The 21,190-nt window shown below is 40.0% G+C and overlaps 1 protein-coding gene across 2 annotated transcripts in view; it reads left to right on the top strand.

Moving 5' to 3' along the window:
- The window catches only part of LOC132158598 (gastrula zinc finger protein XlCGF57.1-like), a 77,213-nt gene that overhangs the window by 35,601 nt on the left and 20,422 nt on the right, over nucleotides 1–21,190 (top strand). Inside the window, exons 1-2 of one of the 2 annotated variants that reach the window (XM_059568104.1) lie at nucleotides 6,317–6,404; nucleotides 16,445–16,667. The exons of the other annotated variant lie outside the window; for it this stretch is intronic. Of the exons in view, the coding sequence (XP_059424087.1) occupies nucleotides 16,505–16,667 (163 nt within the window). The 5' untranslated portion in view covers nucleotides 6,317–6,404; nucleotides 16,445–16,504. Of the gene's footprint in view, nucleotides 1–6,316; nucleotides 6,405–16,444; nucleotides 16,668–21,190 lie in introns of those variants that run through there. 2 annotated transcript variants of the gene reach the window in all.

Raw genomic sequence — 21,190 nt, forward strand, 5'->3', positions numbered from 1 at the left:
ACCACAGTATGAGCAAACAGTGATCACAGTATAAGCACACAGTGAGTGCGCAGTGACCTCACAGTGATCAAAGTATGAGCACAGAGTGAGTGCGCAGTGACCTCACAGTGATCACAGTATGAGCACACAGTGACCACAGTATGAGCACACAGTGACCACAGTATGAGCACACAGTGATCACAGTATGAGCACACAGTGACCACAGTATGAGCACACAGTGATCACAGTATGAGCACACAGTGATCACAGTTTGAGCACACAGTGACCACAGTATGAGCACACAGTGATCACAGTATGAGCACACAGTGAGTGCGCAGTGACCTCACAGTGATCACAGTATGAGCACACAGTGACCACACTATGAGCACACAGTGATCACAGTATAAGCACACAGTGAGTGCGCAGTGACCTCACAGTGATCAAAGTATGAGCAAACAGTGAGTGTGCAGTGACCTCACAGTGATCACAGTATGAGCACACAGTGATCACAGTTTGAGCACACAGTGACCACAGTATGAGCACACAGTGACCACAGTATGAGCACACAGTGATCACAGTATGAGCACACAGTGATCACAGTATGAGCACACAGTGATCACAGTTTGAGCACACAGTGACCACAGTATGAGCACACAGTGATCACAGTATGAGCACACAGTGAGTGCGCAGTGACCTCACAGTGATCACAGTATGAGCACACAGTGACCACACTATGAGCACACAGTGATCACAGTATAAGCACACAGTGAGTGCGCAGTGACCTCACAGTGATCAAAGTATGAGCAAACAGTGAGTGTGCAGTGACCTCACAGTGATCACAGTATGAGCACACAGTGATCACAGTTTGAGCACACAGTGACCACAGTATGAGCACACAGTGATCACAGTATGAGCACACAGTGATCACAGTATGAGCACACAGTGACCACAGTATGAGCACACAGTGAGTGCGCAGTGACCTCACAGTGATCAAAGTATGAGCACAGAGTGAGTGCGCAGTGACCTCACAGTGATCACAGTATGAGCACACAGTGACCACAGTATGAGCACACAGTGACCACAGTATGAGCACACAGTGATCACAGTATGAGCACACAGTGACCACAGTATGAGCACACAGTGATCACAGTATGAGCACACAGTGATCACAGTTTGAGCACACAGTGACCACAGTATGAGCACACAGTGATCACAGTATGAGCACACAGTGAGTGCGCAGTGACCTCACAGTGATCACAGTATGAGCACACAGTGACCACACTATGAGCACACAGTGATCACAGTATAAGCACACAGTGAGTGCGCAGTGACCTCACAGTGATCAAAGTATGAGCAAACAGTGAGTGCGCAGTGACCTCACAGTGATCACAGTATGAGCACACAGTGATCACAGTTTGAGCACACAGTGACCACAGTATGAGCACACAGTGATCACAGTATGAGCACACAGTGATCACAGTATGAGCACACAGTGACCACAGTATGAGCACACAGTGAGTGCGCAGTGACCTCACAGTGATCAAAGTATGAGCACAGAGTGAGTGCACAGTGACCTCACAGTGATCACAGTATGAGCACACAGTGACCACAGTATGAGCACACAGTGACCACAGTATGACCACACAGTTATCACAGTATGAGCACACAGTGACCACAGTATGAGCAAACAGTGATCACAGTATAAGCACACAGTGAGTGCGCAGTGACCTCACAGTGATCACAGTATGAGCACACAGTGACCACAGTATGAGCACACAGTGACCACAGTATGAGCACACAGTGATCACAGTATGAGCACACAGTGACCACAGTATGAGCACACAGTGATCACAGTATGAGCACACAGTGATCACAGTTTGAGCACACAGTGACCACAGTATGAGCACACAGTGACCACAGTATGAGCACACAGTGATCACAGTATGAGCTAACAGTGACCACAGTTTAAGCACACAGTGACCACAGTATGAGCACACAGTGAGTGTGATGTGACCTCATATTTCGACCACAGTATGAGTGCACTGTGATTGTGCAGTGACCTCATGTTGTGAACAAAGTATGAGCACACAGTGAGAGCTCTGTGTGGTTACACTTTTAGTTCACTGTGACACTCACATTATGACCGCACCATGAGAATATTGTGAGCTCATAGTGACATCATTGTGAGATCAAACAGTATGAGCACACAGTGATCACAGTATGAGCACACAGTGACCACAGTATGAGCAACACAGTGGGTGCGCAGTGACCTCAGTGACCACAGTATGAACACACAGTGACCACAGTATGAGCACACAGTGAGTGCGCAGTGACCTCACAGTGATCACAGTATGAGCACACAGTGATCACAGTATGAGCACACAGTGACCACAGTATGACCACACAGTGATCACAGTATGAGCACACAGTGACCACAGTATGAGCACACAGTGATCACAGTATGAGCACACAGTGACCACAGTATGACCACACAGTAATCACAGTATGAGCACACAGTGATCACAGTATGAGCACACAGTGATCACAGTATGAGCACACAGTGACCACAGTATGAGCACACAGTGATCACAGTATGAGCACACAGTGACCACAGTATGAGCACACAGTGATCACAGTATGAGCACACAGTGACCACAGTATGAGCACACAGTGATCACAGTTTGAGCACACAGTGATCACAGTATGAGCACACAGTGACCACAGTATGACCACACAGTGATCACAGTATGAGCACACAGTGACCACAGTATGAGCACACAGTGACCACAGTATGTGCACACAGTGATCACAGTATGAGCACACAGTGACCACAGTATGAGCACACAGTCATCACAGTATGAGCACACAGTGATCACAGTATGAGCACACAGTGATCACAGTATGAGCACACAGTGACCACAGTATGACCACACAGTGATCACAGTATGAGCACACAGTGATCACAGTATGAGCACACAGTGACCACAGTATGAGCACACAGTGATCACAGTATGAGCACACAGTGACCACAGTATGAGCACACAGTGATCACAGTATGAGCACACAGTGACCACAGTATGAGCACACAGTGAGTGTGATGTGACCTCATATTTCGACCACAGTATGAGTGCACTGTGATTGTGCAGTGACCTCATGTTGTGAACAAAGTATGAGCACACAGTGAGAGCTCTGTGTGGTTACACTTTTAGTTCACTGTGACACTCACATTATGACCGCACCATGAGAATATTGTGAGCTCATAGTGACATCATTGTGAGATCAAACAGTATGAGCACACAGTGATCACAGTATGAGCACACAGTGACCACAGAATGAGCAACGCAGTGGGTGCGCAGTGACCTCAGTGACCACAGTATGAGCACACAGTGACCACAGTATAAGCACACAGTGAGTGCGCAGTGACCTCACAGTGATCACAGTATGAGCACACAGTGACCACAGTATGAGCACACAGTGACCACAGTATGACCACACAGTTATCACAGTATGAGCACACAATGACCACAGTATGAGCACACAGTGAACACAGTATGAGCACACAGTGAGTGCGCAGTGACCTCACAGTGATCACAGTATGAGCACACAGTGAGTGCGCAGTGACCTCACAGTGATCACAGTATGAGCACACAGTGACCACAGTATGAGCACACAGTGACCACAGTATGAGCACACAGTGATCACACTATGAGCACACAGTGACCACAGTATGTCCACACAGTAATCACAGTATGAGCACACAGTGATCACAGTATGAGCACACAGTGACCACAGTATGACCACACAGTGATCACAGTATGAGCACACAGTGACCACAGTATGAGCACACAGTGACCACAGTATGTGCACACAGTGATCACAGTATGAGCACACAGTGACCACAGTATGAGCACACAGTGATCACAGTATGAGCACACAGTGATCACAGTATGAGGACACAGTGACAACAGTATGAGCACACAGTGACCACAGTATGAGCACACAGTGATCATAGTTTGAGCACACAGTGACCACAGTATGAGCACAGTGATCACAGTATGAGCACACTCTGATCACAGTATGAGCACACAGTGACCACAGTATGAGCACACAGTGACCACAATATGAGCACACAGTGACCACAGTATGAGCACACAGTGATCACAGTATGAGCTAACAGTGACCACAGTTTGAGCACACAGTGACCACAGTATGAGCACACATTGACCACAGTTTGAGCACACAGTGATCACAGTATGAGCTAACAGTGACCACAGTTTGAGCACACAGTGACCACAGTATGAGCACACAGTGATCACAATATGAGCACACAGTGATCACAGTATGAGCACACAGTGAGTGTGATGTGACCTCATATTTCGACCACAGTATGAGTGCACTGTGATTGTGCAGTGACCTCATGTTGTGAACAAAGTATGAGCACACAGTTAGAGCTCTGTGTGGTTACACTTTTAGTTCACTGTGACACTCACATTATGACCGCACCATGAGAATATTGTGAGCTCATAGTGACATCATTGTGAGATCAAACAGTATGAGCACACAGTGATCACAGTATGAGCACACAGTGACCACAGTATGAGCAACACAGTGGGTGCGCAGTGACCTCAGTGACCACAGTATGAGCACACAGTGACCACAGTATAAGCACACAGTGAGTGCGCAGTGACCTCACAGTGATCACAGTATGAGCACACAGTGACCACAGTATGAGCACACAGTGATCACAGTATGAGCACACAGTGACCACAGTATGAGCACACAGTGACCACAGTATGACCACACAGTTATCACAGTATGAGCACACAATGACCACAGTATGAGCACACAGTGATCACAGTATGAGCACACAGTGAGTGCGCAGTGACCTCACAGTGATCACAGTATGAGCACACAGTGAGTGCGCAGTGACCTCACAGTGATCACAGTATGAGCACACAGTGACCACAGTATGAGCACACAGTGATCACAGTATGAGCACACAGTGACCACAGTATGACCACACAGTAATCACAGTATGAGCACACAGTGATCACAGTATGAGCACACAGTGACCACAGTATGACCACACAGTGATCACAGTATGAGCACACAGTGACCACAGTATGAGCACACAGTGACCACAGTATGTGCACACAGTGATCACAGTATGAGCACACAGTGACCACAGTATGAGCACACAGTGATCACAGTATGAGCACACAGTGATCACAGTATGAGGACACAGTGACAACAGTATGAGCACACAGTGACCACAGTATGAGCACACAGTGATCATAGTTTGAGCACACAGTGACCACAGTATGAGCACAGTGATCACAGTATGAGCACACTGTGATCACAGTATGAGCACACAGTGACCACAGTATGAGCACACAGTGACCACAATATGAGCACACAGTGACCACAGTATGAGCACACAGTGATCACAGTATGAGCTAACAGTGACCACAGTTTGAGCACACAGTGACCACAGTATGAGCACACAGTGATCACAGTATGAGCACACAGTGACCACAGTATGAGCACACAGTGATCACAGTATGAGCACACAGTGAGTGTGATGTGACCTCATATTTCGACCACAGTATGAGTGCACTGTGATTGTGCAGTGACCTCATGTTGTGAACAAAGTATGAGCACACAGTGAGAGCTCTGTGTGGTTACACTTTTAGTTCACTGTGACACTCACATTATGACCGCACCATGAGAATATTGTGAGCTCATAGTGACATCATTGTAAGATCAAATTGTTGACTGAGAATAGAGAAATTCCAGTCTTAATCAGCGAAAGAAAACAAGCCACACTGCACTTAATCAGTCATTATATGAAATAGGAGAACATGAGTCTGGACTTTGTGTTAAATGTGATCTTCCTGAAACAGTTGAACATATTTTAGTTAAATGTAAAGGACATGAGAATGAAAGATTACAACTTGCAGAAGCACTTAATATAGGAATTAATCCGATCTCACTTAAGAAATTGTTCAGTAAAGATGCAACTATAGACATGTTTTACATACTGTTTAAATATCTCAAAGACACCGTATTAATGAACAGGATTTAGGGAACTGCACACACATATATATATATATATATATATATATATATATATATATATATATATATATATATATAGATATATATATATATATATATATATATATATATATATATATATATATATATATATATATATATATATATATAAAAATTCTTTGTTTACCCTTTCAGTTTTTCCTTTAACTCGAGTTACATCACTCCATCCTGGTAGGTGGCGGTATATGCACCCAAAGATAGTTTGCCAACCGCCATAAGAAAAAAGTCGAAGAAGAAGAACCGAAGCGGAGGATCCCTCGGTGTGCGCATGCGCGAGTAAATAATGGGAGCTGGCGTGAGAGTTGAATGTGAGAAGGAATGAGGCATTCAACCGCCTGGTGATCGGACGCACCGGAAACAGCGTGGGGAGATTTTTGTTTGATGGATGGCGGCAAACGCAGCGAAATCGATTATGTCAAAATATAAGAAAAATTATAATGGTAATGGACCAGAGACACTAGTTAGTGTTGATGATACGGATGTGGAAGATGATCAGATGGAGTTAGGAAAGACAGGAGAAGAGAGGAATATAGACTTAAGGGAAGATGTGGGTACAAAGAAAAGAAAGAAAAAACATCAGATAGAGGTAAGAAGTTCAGGTGAGAGTGGAAATGAACAGGAGGTGAGGAATGTTAATTTGGATGAGTTGAAGGTAATATTGAAATTTAAAGAGGGTGGTGGAATACAAAAGGTAAGTCCAATTGCATTAACGAAAGAGTTGAGGAAGGTAGTAGGAGAAATTAAGATTGCAAAAGTGTTAAGCAATGGAGATTTGATGATAGTTTGTAATAGTGAAGAGCAAAGAAAGAAAATGTTGAAAGTTAAAGTGATGTGTAAGCAGGAAGTGGTGAGTAGTAAGATTGTAGGACAGAGGCAGTGGGTAAGTGGAGTAATATCTGGAGTGCCATTAGGAGTATCTATGGAAGAACTTAAAAGTAATATCAACGGAGGGAAAGTAGTGGGTGCTAGGCGATTGTTTATGAACAGAGAGGGGAATAGAGTGGAGAGCCTTTCAGTGGAGCTTAGGTTTGATGGAGTAATTTTGCCGGATAAGGTCAAGCTTGGATTTATCAGTTACTCAGTAAGGCCTTTTGTGCCCCCTCCTTTAAGATGTTATAATTGTCAAAAATACGGGCATGTGGCTATGGTGTGTAAGGCTAAGAAACGATGTGCAAGATGTGGGGGGGAGCATGATTATGGCAAATGTGAAGGAGCAGGACCAAAATGCTGTAACTGTGGAGGGGATCATAGTGTTGCGTATGGAGGATGTGAGGTGAGAAAGAGAGTAATTGAGGTACAGAATGAGAGAGCTAAGAGAAATATAACATATGCAGAAGCTGTTAAAGTGGTTGATACAAGGAATAAAGAGAAGGAAAGAGAGAGGGATGTGCAAAAAGAGAGGAGAAGTGAGGAACCATCAGAGGTGGAAGATAGGATTACAGAAGAGACAATGATTGTAAGTAAAGTTAGTTTCTTGTTGTTCATAGCTGAAGTAATTAATTGTACTGCACAAACTGAAAAGAAGACAGCTAAGATTCAAATTATAGTCAAGGCAGCAGAGAGATTTTTGGGAGTTAAGGACATAACATGGGTAATGGTTAGGGATGGGCTGATTAATGAGACACAGTCAAGTCAGGAAGCATGGTTTGGATAGGATGATTTTAATTTTACAATGGAATGCGAGAAGTCTTGTGGCTAATGGATTGGAGTTTAAAAGTGTTATTAATGAGATGGAAGTTAAACCGGATCTGATATGTATACAAGAGTCATGGCTTAAACCTAGATTTGATTTTGTTATTAAAGGATATGTGAGTGAGAGGAGAGATCGAGAGGAGGGTAATGGTGGAGGGTGTATTACTCTGATTAAGGAAGGAATGCAATATAGATCATTAGGCAAAGGTGTAGCACAAGAATATGTTGTAGTGGAGGTATGGGTGAATGGAAAAAAGTATGTAATAATAAACTTTTATAATCCTTGTAAGAAATTAGTGTTGAGTGAGTTAGAACAAATAGAGGGTCTTAATGAAGAAAGGGTAATTTGGTGTGGGGATTTTAATGCACAGAGTATGTTATGGGGAGGTTTAGTGACAGATTGTAATGGAGTGGTGCTGGAAGATGTGATAGATCGGAGGAATTTGGTATGTCTGAATGATGGGGGTAGTACTAGAGTAGATGTGGCTACAGGTAAAGAGTCTGTGCTAGATCTAACAATGGTGTCTGATTCAATTGCAGGGAGTGCTGAGTGGGAAATATTGCGACAAGATACTATTGGAAGTGATCACTATCCAATAATGATATATGTTAGTGTAAATGTGAGAGGAGGTAAGGTGAGTCAAGGAAATATTGGTAGATGGAGGTTTGATAAAGCAAAGTGGGAAGAATTCATGAGTCTGAGTGAAGAGGGATTAAAGAATATTATAATAGAATCAGATAGATCTGTAGAAGTGATAAGTGATGATATTGTTAATGCCATTCAAGGAGCAGCAAATAAATATATACCAAAAGGGAAAGGAGGTAGGAAGAATAAGATAGTTCCGTGGTGGAATGAAGAGTGTGCAAGTGCAATAAGAAGGAAAAGAAAAGCATTTAGGATAGTTAAGAAAACACATAATTTTCAAGATTTAATAGAGTATAAAAAAGCACAAGCTGAGGTAAGGAAGATTGTAAGGAAAACTAAGAAAGAGTATTGGATGGCTTATTGTGATGAAATAGGGAAGAATACACCAGTGGAGGAGGTATGGGGCATGATTAAGAAAATGAAAGGGATTCAAAAGAGTAATGGATATCCAGTTTTAAGTATGGAGGGAGAAATAGCTGTGGAGGATGAGGATAAAGTGGAAATGTTTTTAAAGGCATTTATTAAAGTGAATAGCTCAGAGAATTTGACAGAACAGAGTAAGAAAATGAGAGACTGTGTGATGAAGGAATATTCTGAAATAAAGAAGAAAAAGGAGGCTGAAGATAATTTGTTAGATGTATCATTTTCTATGAGTGAATTAAAGAATGCAGTAAGAAGAATGAAACAATCTACTACAGGAGGGGATGGAATTAGTTACTGTATGATGAAGCATTTTAGTGAAATTTCTTTGGAAGTGATTTTAACATTTTATAATAGAGTATGGATGGAAGGTATAATTCCCCAAAGTTGGAAGGAAACATTAATTATACCTATTAAAAAGCCTGGGAAAGATCCAAGTAATCCTATAAATTATCGTCCAATAGCTTTAACTTCTCATTTATGTAAGGTAATGGAGAGAATGGTAACAGATAGATTGACTTATCATTTGGAAAAAATGAACTGGTTTTCTTCTTATCAAAGTGGGTTTAGGTGTGGTAGAGGGACTATGGATCCAATAGTATTATTAGAAGATGAAATAAGAAAGGCATTTATAAATAAGGAAAGTGTAATTGCAGTTTTCTTTGATATAGAAAAGGCCTATGATATGTTGTGGAAAGAGGGGTTACTAATAAAGTTACAGAAGATGAGTATAAAAGGAAGAATGTATAATTGGATTAAAGAGTTTTTAATTGGAAGAAGTATTAGAGTAAAGGTGGGTGGAGCTATATCTTCAAGTGGAATAATTGATAATGGTACACCTCAGGGCAGTGTAATAAGTCCACTTTTATTTATTATTATGATAAATGATGTTTTTTCAAGGATTGATAGAAGTATGGGGAAATCATTGTTTGCTGATGATGGGGCTATCTGGTTTAGAGGAAAGAATATAGAGTATAACATAAAGAAAATGCAATGTGCGCTAAATGGAGTAGAAAAGTGGTCAGGGGAAAATGGTTTTAAGTTTTCAGTGGAAAAGACAAAAATAATAGTTTTTACTAAAATGAGGAGGAATATGGATGTTAAGTTAAAATTATACAAAAAAGAGTTAGAGCGTGTAAGTACAGTAAGATTTCTAGGAGTTTGGTTTGATACTAGATTAACTTGGAAAGAGCATATTGAGAAAATGGTTGGAAGATGTAAGCGAGTTGTGAATGTAATGAGATGTATTTCAGGTCAGGAATGGGGAGCAGATAGATTGGCTTTAAAAACTATATATATATCTATGATAAGATCTATAATGGATTATGGTTGTATTGTATATGGTTCTGCAAATAAATCTCATTTAGTTAAAATAGAAAGAATTCAATCTCAAGCATTAAGAATTTGTTGCGGAGCATATCCAACTTCTCCAGTTTCGGCTCTTCAGGTGGAGATGGGTGAAATGCCTTTGCAGATAAGAAGACAGCAATTAATGGCATCTTATTGGGCAAATTTGAGAGGACAGAGAGAAGATCATCCAACAAGGAAAGTAATGAGTCCTAGTTGGGAACATGAGAAGAGAGAGTGTAATAGTTTTGGATGGAGTGTGGGGAAATTAGTTCGAGATATGAGATTGGAGGAGGTTGGATATGCTCCAATAATTCCTTTATCTCCAGTACCATTATGGGTTATGCCCCAACCAGAAGTAGATTTAAGTTTATTAGGAAAAAGACAAAAGGAAGGTTCATATGAAATAGAAGTATATAATGTAAGGGAGTATATTGGGTCAAGATATGGGGAATATATGCACATTTTTACAGATGCTTCAAAGGATCCAAAAACTGATCATGTGGGTTCAGCATTCATTATTCCAAAGGTTAAAGTGTATAAGAATAAAAGGATATCAGATTGTTTATCGGTGTATACTGGAGAGATGTTTGCAATAATTATGGCAATAAGGTGGATTAGGGAAGTTAAAATATCCAAGGCAGTAATATGTTCAGATTGTAGTTCAGGTCTAATAAGTTTGAAGGAGATGAAGTCAGAAACCAGACAGGATATGGTAATAGAGATAATTCAAGAATTATATTCAATCAAACAAGCTAGTTTAGAAGTACAGTTTTTGTGGGTTCCAGCACATATTGGGTTGAGAGGTAATGAGGAGGCTGATGCATTAGCAAAAAAGGCAATAGAAAGAGATATAGTAGATATACCGATTTTATTTAGTAGGTCAGAAATTAAGTCAATTATTAAAAAGAATATTCTGAAAATATGGCAGCAATATTGGGATAATGAAATAAAAGGTAGACATATGCATCAAATAGAGCCAATAGTGGGTAAAGGAAGAGTATCAGGTAGGCGTAGGTATGAGGAGAATATGATTACAAGATTAAGATTGGGGCATACAAGATTGAATAGTACATTGCATTTAATAGGTAAGAGTCCAACAGATTTATGTGAGGCATGTGAAGTTAGTGAAACAGTTGAGCATGTAGTAATTCACTGTAGGAGATATAATGTTGAAAGGAAAGAGTTGAAGGAGGAATTAAATAATATAGGAGTTAAGTTTACAATTCAAAATGTATTAAAGTCAGATAGGAGTATAATAAATCTAATGGTAGAATATTTGGGAAATACTGGGTTAAATAAGCGCATTTAAATTAGGGTGTGTATTTTTTTTTTTTTTTTTTTTTTTTCCTCTGTCATGGGGGCTGAGAGTGGACGGAGGAGCTGAACACGCAGCGCCGGATGAAACTCTATGAAGCCTCTGTGCGGGTAAATAAAGGGTGTTATGTTGGTGAGAGGTTATAGTATAGGAAGTGTTAATGGTCCATTTCCAAGATAGGTGGCGGTAATGCACGTATCTGTCTGCGATCCGCCGTAAAAAAGTAAGAAGAAGAAGAAGAAGAGTTGAATGTGAGACCTCTTTTCTGCTTTTCTTTCACTATTTATTTGCTGTTTGGTGTCATGCATGGATTGTTTTGCGTAATTAGGTTTGAGGTCAAGTCAGATTCTCGTATGAATAGCGCTGGAGTGATTTACTTTAATAACACTTGTGTTCTGTGCAGAAAGAGACTTTTACTCTAGAAATGCTCTTCGTTCAAAAACGATCATATTGTGTCTAATGTTCATAAAAGATGAGTTGTTCAGGACAAATAGTTTCACAAATGAGGAAAGTAAATTTAAACACGTATCTCTCAGATTCTGAATGTGAGTTGAGCTACATTTTGCAAAACAAACAAAAAACTTTTGTTGGTATTTGGGGTAAAAAAAAAAATATATAAGCAGAGAATAGCCTACAAAAACTTTTGCTAAAGTGATTGTTTTGAACAAGTATTAACCTTAGACGTTAATATATATAGGTCATTCCTTGCATGCGGTAACATTTTGGCTTCATAAGTGTTGGGAAAAGGTTACATTTATTTTATTTTTTTTGCATTATACCAAAGTAGTGTCATGTTTAATGTGTGGTACTGCACCTATATAATATTTTCAAAACAATACCAAAAAAATAAAAAAAATAGCTATGTGTTTCCTTATTACTATCATTCATGGTGGAAAAACAATTATCTGTTCAGATGGCTAGAGAAATTGTCCAAAATTTCACTGTAAACTAATATTCATTACACAGAAGCAAGATGAAAGGAAAAACTATAGTATAAACTTTTCTAAAGACAGCAAGCTCTCATCAGACATACATTTATATAAACTCCTACCGCGATTCATTTAAGCGTCTCAACCAATTTGAATCGACACATATTCAAATCGATTTTCAACCAGCTCACAGATAATCGTTACATCCCTAGAGCTGAAGGATTTTTCTGAAGAACAGCAGGAAGTTTAACTGTTCAGAACAAGCAAGGGACTCATGAACAACTATCACTTAAAAACAGCTGTGGATCAATCAGGTAACAACACTGTGTTAGGAATCAAGGGGATGTAAACTTTTGAAAAGGGGTCATTTTCAAAAATTCAACTATTCGTTTCTCTTGTAGACTATATGTAAATCAGAATCAGAATCAGAAAGAGCTTTATTGCCAAGTATGCTTGCGCATACAAGGAATTTGTTTTAGTGACATAAGCTTCCAGTAAACAGACACACAACAACACACAGAAAAAAAAGAAAAAAAAAAAAATTACGGGAGAATTACAAATTGGCAAATAAATAAGTGTATAAACAATTGTGCTATAAATGATAATGGAATAGGATTGAGTGAGATGCCGGAATGTTCTAGGATGGAGGGGTAACAAATAAATATAAGGATATTGCACATTTTTGCATAAGCATAAGTTTAAGTGGGAAACATTTAACTGTTCATGAGGTAGATTGCCTGGGGGAAGAAACTATTCTTGTGCCTTGCTGTTCTTGTATTTGCGGCTCTGAGGCGCCGGCCAGATGGCAAAAGTTCAAAGATGGGGTGACTTGGATGTGAGGGATCCAGAGTGATTTTCTGAGTCCTTTTCCTCACTCTGGATGTGTACAGTTCTTGGAGGGTGGGCAGGGGAGCACCAATAATCCTTTCAGCAGTCCGAACAGTTCTCTGTAGACTTCTGATATCTGATTTTGTAGCTGAACCAAACCAGACAGTAATTGAAGTACACAGGACTGACTCAATGACGGCTGAGTAGAACTGTTTCAGCAGCTCCTGTGGCAGGTTAAACTTCCTCAGCTGGCGAAGGAAGTACAACCTTTGTTGGGCTTTTTTCACAATGGAGCCAATGTGATTGACCCACTTCAGGTCCTGAGAGATGGTGGTTCCCAGGAATCTGAATGACTCCACTGCAGCCACAGTGCTGTTCATGATGGTGAGTGGGGAAAGTGCAGGGGGGTTTCTCCTAAAGTCCACAGTCATCTCCACTGTTTTGAGCGTGTTCAGCTCCAGGTTGTTAAGACTGCACCAGACAGCCAGCTGCTCAACCTCCTGTCTGTAAGCAGACTCGTCACCGTCCTGGATGAGGCAGATGACTGTAGTGTCGTCTGCAAACTTCAGGAGCTTGACAGAGGGGTCTTTAGAGGTGCAGTCGTTGGTGTACAGGGAGAAGAGCAGAGGGGAGAGAACACATCCCTGAGGGGCACCAGTGTTGGTGGAGCAGCTGTTTGACATGAATTTCCCCAGTCTCACTAACTGTTGCCTATCTGTCAGAAAGCTGGTGATCCACTGACAGATAGAGCTAGGAACAGAGAGCTGGGTCAGTTTGGTCTGGAGGGTTGTTGGGATGATGGTGTTGAAAGCCGAACTAAAGTCCACAAACAGGATCCTCACATAAGTCCCTGTTTTGTCCAGATGTTGCAGGATGAAGTGCAATGCCATGTTGATTGCATCATCCACGGACCTGTTTGCTCGGTACGCAAACTGCAGGGGGTCCAGTAAGGGTCCAGTGATGTCCTTCAGATAAGCCAGAACCAGTTTTTCAAACGACTTCATGACGACAGACGTTAGAGCCACAGGTCTGTAGTCGTTAAGTCCTGTTATCTTGGGTTTCTTTGGAATGGGGATTATGGTGGAGCGTTTGAAGCAGGAAGGCACTTCACACAACTCCAGAGATCTGTTGAAGATCTGTGAAAAGATGGGGGCCAGCTGGTCAGCACAGATTTTCAGACAGGCTGGTGTAACGCCATCTGGGCCTGGTGCTTTTCTTCTTTTGTTTTTCTTGAAGACTTGGCGCACATCATCTTCACAGATTTGAAGAGCAGGAGGTATGGAGAGGGGGATTGCAGGAGGTGTTAATGGTTGTGTAGGGAGATGGTCAGAGTGGGTGTTGGGGGTTTCAAATCTACAATAAAACTCATTCAGGTCGTTAGCAAGTCGTTGATTAGCCTCAGTGCAAGGGGATGGTGTCTTGTAGTTTGTGATGGCTCTCAGTCCTCTCCAAACTGAAGTAGAGTCGTTGGAAGTAAACTGGTCTTCCAACTTTTTAGCATAGGTCTTTTTAGCCACTCTAATCTCTTTGTTCAGTGTGTTCCTGGCCTGATTGTACAAGACCCTGTCCCCATTTCTGTAGGCATCCTCTTTGGCCTGACGAAGGTGTCTGAGTTTTACTGTAAACCATGGCTTATCATTGTTGAATGTTAAATAAGTCCTGGTAGGAATGCATATATCCTCACAGAAACTAATATAGGATGTTACAGTCTCTGTGAGTTCGTCCAGATCGGTGGTAGCAGCTTCAAAAACGCTCCAGTCTGTGATGTCAAAACAAGATTGTAAATCCTGCTCTGTTTCGCTGGTCCATCTCTTCACAGTCTTTACTACAGGTTTAGCAGATTTAAGTTTCTGCTTGTAGGTCGGTATAAGATGAACCAGACAGTGATCAGAACGTCCCAAAGCTGCTCGTGGAACAGAGTGATATGCATCCTTTATTGTGGTGTAACAGTGATCCAGTATATTACTGTCTCTGGTGGGACAGGTAACATGCTGTCTGTATTTTGGCAGTTCACGGGAGAGATTGGCTTTATTAAAGTCCCCAAGAATGATTAAAACAGAGTCCGGGTGTTGTTGTTCTGTGTCTGTGATCTGATCAGCGAGTTTCTGTAAAGCTGAGCTCACGTGCGCTTGAGGTGGAATGTAAACACTAACCAGAATGAGCGAGTGAAACTCCCGCGGCGAATAGAACGGCTTGCAGTTGATAAACTGCGTTTCTAGATCAGGACAGCACATCTTCTTTAACACAGTTACATCTGTACACCACCGTTCATTGATGTAAAAGCATGTCCCGCCGCCGCGCGATTTCCCCGTTGATTCTGCGTCGCGATCCGCTCTAAACAGCTGAAAGTCCGGCAGATGGAGTGCGCTGTCCGGTATGGCGTCATTCAGCCAGGTTTCCGTGAAACACAGAGCAGCAGAGTGAGAGAAATCCTTATTTGTCCGAGAGAGCAGAAGGAGTTCATCCGTTTTGTTGGGTAGAGAGCGGAGATTTGCGAGATGGATGCTAGGCAACGGCGTTCGAAATCCGCGCTTCCTGAGTCTGACGAGCGCTCCCGCTCGCTTTCCCCGTCTGCGCGTCCTGAAGCGCTTGATCAGCGCTGCTGCTCCTCCAATAACAATGTTCAGTAAAACGTCTGTATAATAGAAATCCGGAAAAATATCATGTGGTGTGTACTGCCGAATGTTCAGCAGTTCATCCCTGGTGAAACTGATCGTGTTTGTTAAACAAAAAACAGGAAAAACGAACAAAAACAGTACAAACACTGGAGAGCCAAGCACTGAAGCAGCCATGTGCGGCGCCATCTTGCCATGAGTGTACCTTTTATTTGAAATATCATATTTAGGTCAGTACTACTACTAATTATAATAATAAAATACACTATTAATGTAAGATAATTAACATTTTGCATAGGCTTTTGGCATTTGAAAGGTGTCCAGAGTTGGTTTGTGATCGCATTAAGTCTGGAATAGCTTCTTGTTTCAGAGGTGTTACTGTCAGAGATGAGTTTTAGAAGACAACACAACACTGTAAAGCTAGGCTGGTAGTTTTTCAAGGTTCAAGAGTCACAATTCACTACTGTGGTATAATATAGTAATGATTTAAAAAGAGACAGCACTTAATGCATCTTTGATTTATTGTTTATTTAAATCTGCTTCTTCCACACAGAAATTCATGTTCAGTGACACTCCTCTGACAACAATCTCACATTCATCGATTCAACAATAAATGCAGGAATATCTGCATCAGTTCTCAAGTGAAGAGGAGCATCAAACCATCCAAGAAGAGATGAAATCTGTAAAGATTGAGTTTATTAAAGAGGAAAGAGAGGAGATGAGAGATCCAGAACCCTGCAGAATCAAACACACTAAAGATACTGAAGAACAAAAAGGTTGGTGTTTATTCTTCATTAATTCATTAACCCATTAACCTCCTCCTGAATGCTATTACTAGGCAAGTCTCTAGCCAACGTGCAGCACTGGGTAGCTTTTCAATACTTTCTTCTTTGTGTGGTTAAGAGGAAAATGCATGTCTTTTTTATCATCTAATAACTTTTAAGGTTGACAAATATATATATATATATATATATATATATATATATATATATATATATATATATATATATATATATACACACACACAGGTGGGTAGAGTACCCAAAAACTGTACTCAAGTAAAAGTACTAGTCTGAATAGTTACTTGAGTAAGAGTAAAAGAGTATCGGATAACAAATCTACTCAAGTAGTTAGTTACTAGTTACTTTGGGTCATATATACTGAGCCTATTTTTATTTAGATATATAGATAAAATGTATGTTATATGTGTGTGTATAAATATATATATTTCATCAGCCTTTACTCCAGTCTTCAATGTCACATAATCCTTCAGGAATCATTCCAATATGTTGATTTACTATCAATGATGTTCTTTTTATCATAATCTTAACAAAATATCACAGGTTCTAAAAAAATATTGAGCAGCAAAACTGTTTCCAGCACTGGTAATAAATCAATATATTAGATTTATATTTTGAAGGATCATAACTCTGAAAACTGGAGTAACAGCTGATGAAAATTCGGATTTGCATCATGAAATAAATGATATTTTAAAGTATGTATTATATATGTATAAATAACCTCTGACACAGAGAAGAGAGAGAAAACTCCTCACATGACCGTTAAGTTCCAGAACATCTGTCTGTTTACTTAAGTCACAGATATAGGTGTCATGCCATAACATATTTTTAATACGACTGACTTTATATTAAATGTGAATTTAACATTGAAAGTTAATGTGATATAAAAACTGCTACTAATATTTCATTGTTCATAAAGAGACCAAATAATATTACATTATCAAAAATCATTTTCACTGACAGTCTAGAGTTCAATCACTCTCAGAAACTCCCATTAAAATCACTGAAACTGTTAACACTGTGAAATCAATATCTTAATTAAAGATTCGTACACACATCTGCACTTTGTTGTTTCTGACGAGAGAATTCGCCAGAAAGAGGTATTCAGTCAGTGAGCGAGTGAAGGAAGCACCGGCATTTTAGCGATGACTCACCTGAACACCTATGATTGGCCATTGCATTCAAAAGCTCAACAGAATCGTGTGTGATTGGTTATAATGCGCAGTGCTGTAAAAACACATCTATCTCTGGCTCAGCGCCAGCAAGCGATCACAGATCTGAATTTAGCAGCTGGTGACTCGCTGAACGTTTTCACGCCGGTGTGATTGTATTAAAATTAATAAAATCTTAATCGGCTATTTTTTTTCTTTTGGAAGCTGCATTCAACTTGACTCCCCTCTGTTAGAATTCACACGTACAACAAACCAATGTCACAGTGGTATCGTGTACTGTAATCGAATGTAGCACAAGTTATTACCTGTTAAACAGTAGACAGCACACGCGGTGTTCATCTAATAAGGATCTTCATCGCTAGCAAATAATAGTCTTTGAACATTTGCCACGTTTTCAACGCTGCTGATGTTAAACGTTACAACTCTGAGTGAACCACTTCAGACGCTCAGCGCGTGCGGCAGGGAACTGAACGAATCATTCAAACTGATTCATGAACCAATTCACTCGTTTGCCAATTGGCTTGATCAATCCTTTGAACAGAGTGGACTCAAAAGAATGAATCATTCGCAAATGAGCATCGCTCATTGTCCAAAGAAAAGGAGACGTCGTCTTTGGAATAAACTGAAGCATTTATAACATTTATTGCATTAAGATAAAGTAACGAGAGGAGCGTGGCCCACAGTAACGAAGTAAAGACACAGATTTTTTCCAAATAATTTACTCAAGCAAGAGTAAAAGTACCCATCTTTAAACATACTCAAAAAAGTATTAGTTGCCCAAAAAATTTACATAAGTAAATGTAAAGAAGTAAATGTAACTCGTTACTACCCACCTCTGTATATATATATATATATATATATATATATATATATATATATATATATATATATATATATATATATATATAAAAGGTCCATTTGTTGCTATGTGCTTTGGGTGAACATGTTGCTAGGGTAGTCAAAAAAAAATGCTAAATCTGAACAACAAATGACTAAATTTGCAACCGTGCAGGCTACTCTGGGATTTCAGCATTTCCCGTCAAAATGTTACAAACCACTCTTTCCCGATGCCTGCAGCCGAGGAAAGCGCAAGGCTGCCTCCACTTGTAGTACAGACTCACCAGAGGTGGAAAGAGTACAAAAATATTCTACTCAAGTAAAAGTACCATTACATTAATGAAATTTTACTTAAGTACAAGTAAAAGTACCAGTCTAAAAGTCAACTCAAGTAAAAGTAAAAAGTAGCTCATTTAAAATTTACTCAGAGTAAAAATTACTTAGTTACATTTTAACAGTGGGAGGGAGTCAAAAATGGGACAGGCCAAGGGTGTCAAACTCAGTTCCTGGAGGGCCACAGTCCTGCACAGTTTAGATTTAACCCTAATTAAACACACCTGATCCAGCTAATCTAATCATTTAGGTTTATTTGAAAACTACATGATATGTGTGCTGGAGCAAGGTTAGAACTAAACTCTGCAGGGCTACGGCCCTCCAGGAACTGAGTTTGACACCCCTGGGATAGGTCTATTAATCTCAAACTAGTTGTTTTTAATTAAAGGAATCAGTTATTTAGAATAATAAAACATTTGGGCTGTTACCAGGCAAATAAGTATCAACAAACTCATCTTTTAATGCAGAGGAAATGCAGAAGATTCATTGGAAGTGGCATTTAGATGTATTACACTGTTTAGTGCAGGACAAGAATGCATTTAACCTGCAGTTACAAATGCATGAATAATGTTTTGATATACAAGACATAAAATGTTGAATACTCATTTGAAATGATAAGAAATTCATTATTTAAAAAAATGATACTTTAAATGTGAAATTAAAATGGCCAGTATGTGTCAGCAAGTCACTGTTAATAAGTGAGTCATTGCGATTGAACCGAATCATTTAAACGGTTGATTCATTCAGGAACGAAACACTGTCACGTTGCTCAGAGACGCAAAACTGTGCTTTGGTGGCTGTGTTTGGAATTATTTTCTGTTGTAGAAATAGAGCTAAAAAAGGCAATATGGTGTCTAAAACGCAAGTCTCTTAATTAACTTGTTTACTGAACTGTTATATACATGTATGTATATATTCATGATTTTTTTGAGGAAAAGATGGCATTCTTTGTGTGATTTTGATTTAATATATGAAATTATATAAATGTTAATTTTATGCCCCTATATCTTCAATTTTGTGATCATTCTACATGCATTTTAGGAGACTGAATCACACAGTGAAAGAACGCACTATAAATGCGCGCGCACATCATTAAAACAAAAAATATGATATCGCAGACTATATATATATATATATATATAGCACACTCCTCACCACTGTCTTTTTGGCTAATTTGTGCAAAACCTCTTGCTAAAATGTTAAAGCTTCATTTTAACCACCAATGCAACGATGCAATTATTTAGCTTAGCCCTACATTCTTGCGAAGGGTTGATGTCTTGTCGAGATTTTATAAGCTGCTAGTTTGGTCTTCCTAGGCAAGTACAGCTTACACTGCATAATAGAGCATACATATGGCCAGGGGTTCACTTCATTTCCTTCGAGTTCAACTTCAGAATATGACGGGGTTTCGTTTTCAGCGGTGTCTGCACCACTAACGCCTGTTTTGACCGTCTGCTAGTGATGTGTCGTTCGTGAACGAATCGTTCTTTTTGAATGAATCTTTTAGGTGAACGAATCGTTCTCGTTCACGCAATCCACTGACTCATATTTCTCGTTCACTGAAGTTACTCCCTCCACAGCAGTGCGGCGCTATAAGCAGCGCATGCGCAGCTCAGTGAACCGAGTAACAACCATTTCATCCTGTCAAAGAGTTACAACCTCGAGCCAATAGCCTTTGAGTATGAGATGTGACAGAGAATGTGATTTGTTGAATGTAGTGAGCGAATACGCCCTTCAATTAACGAGTTTCATATGAATCTGAACAAGATCTAGAGATCTTATCGTTCGTGAACGAGTTGAATGATTTAGTACATCTCGTTCGTGAATGAAATGACTGAACTGGCACACATGTCATTCGTGAACCTGAATGAACGGATACATGTCGTTCGTGAATGAAATTAACTGGTACATCGCTTATCTCGTTTGTGAACAAAATTAATGAGAGTAAACTGGGTTAGTCTGCCATTTAGCATGTCAATCTCGCAAAATGCAAAGCGCAGTTACTGTGCACATACGCTTGTTTTGATATTTAGCAACTCCACGTTTAATCCCCGATTTAAAATGTGAATATATAATATACAAATTGTCTGACCAAACAATTAAAATGCTAATTAGGCAAGAAAACCTTGTGCTTTGTTCATCTGAACAACTTAATTA

The sequence above is a fragment of the Carassius carassius genome, chromosome 1 (assembly GCF_963082965.1).
Source record: "Carassius carassius chromosome 1, fCarCar2.1, whole genome shotgun sequence".
NCBI lineage: Eukaryota > Metazoa > Chordata > Actinopteri > Cypriniformes > Cyprinidae > Carassius > Carassius carassius.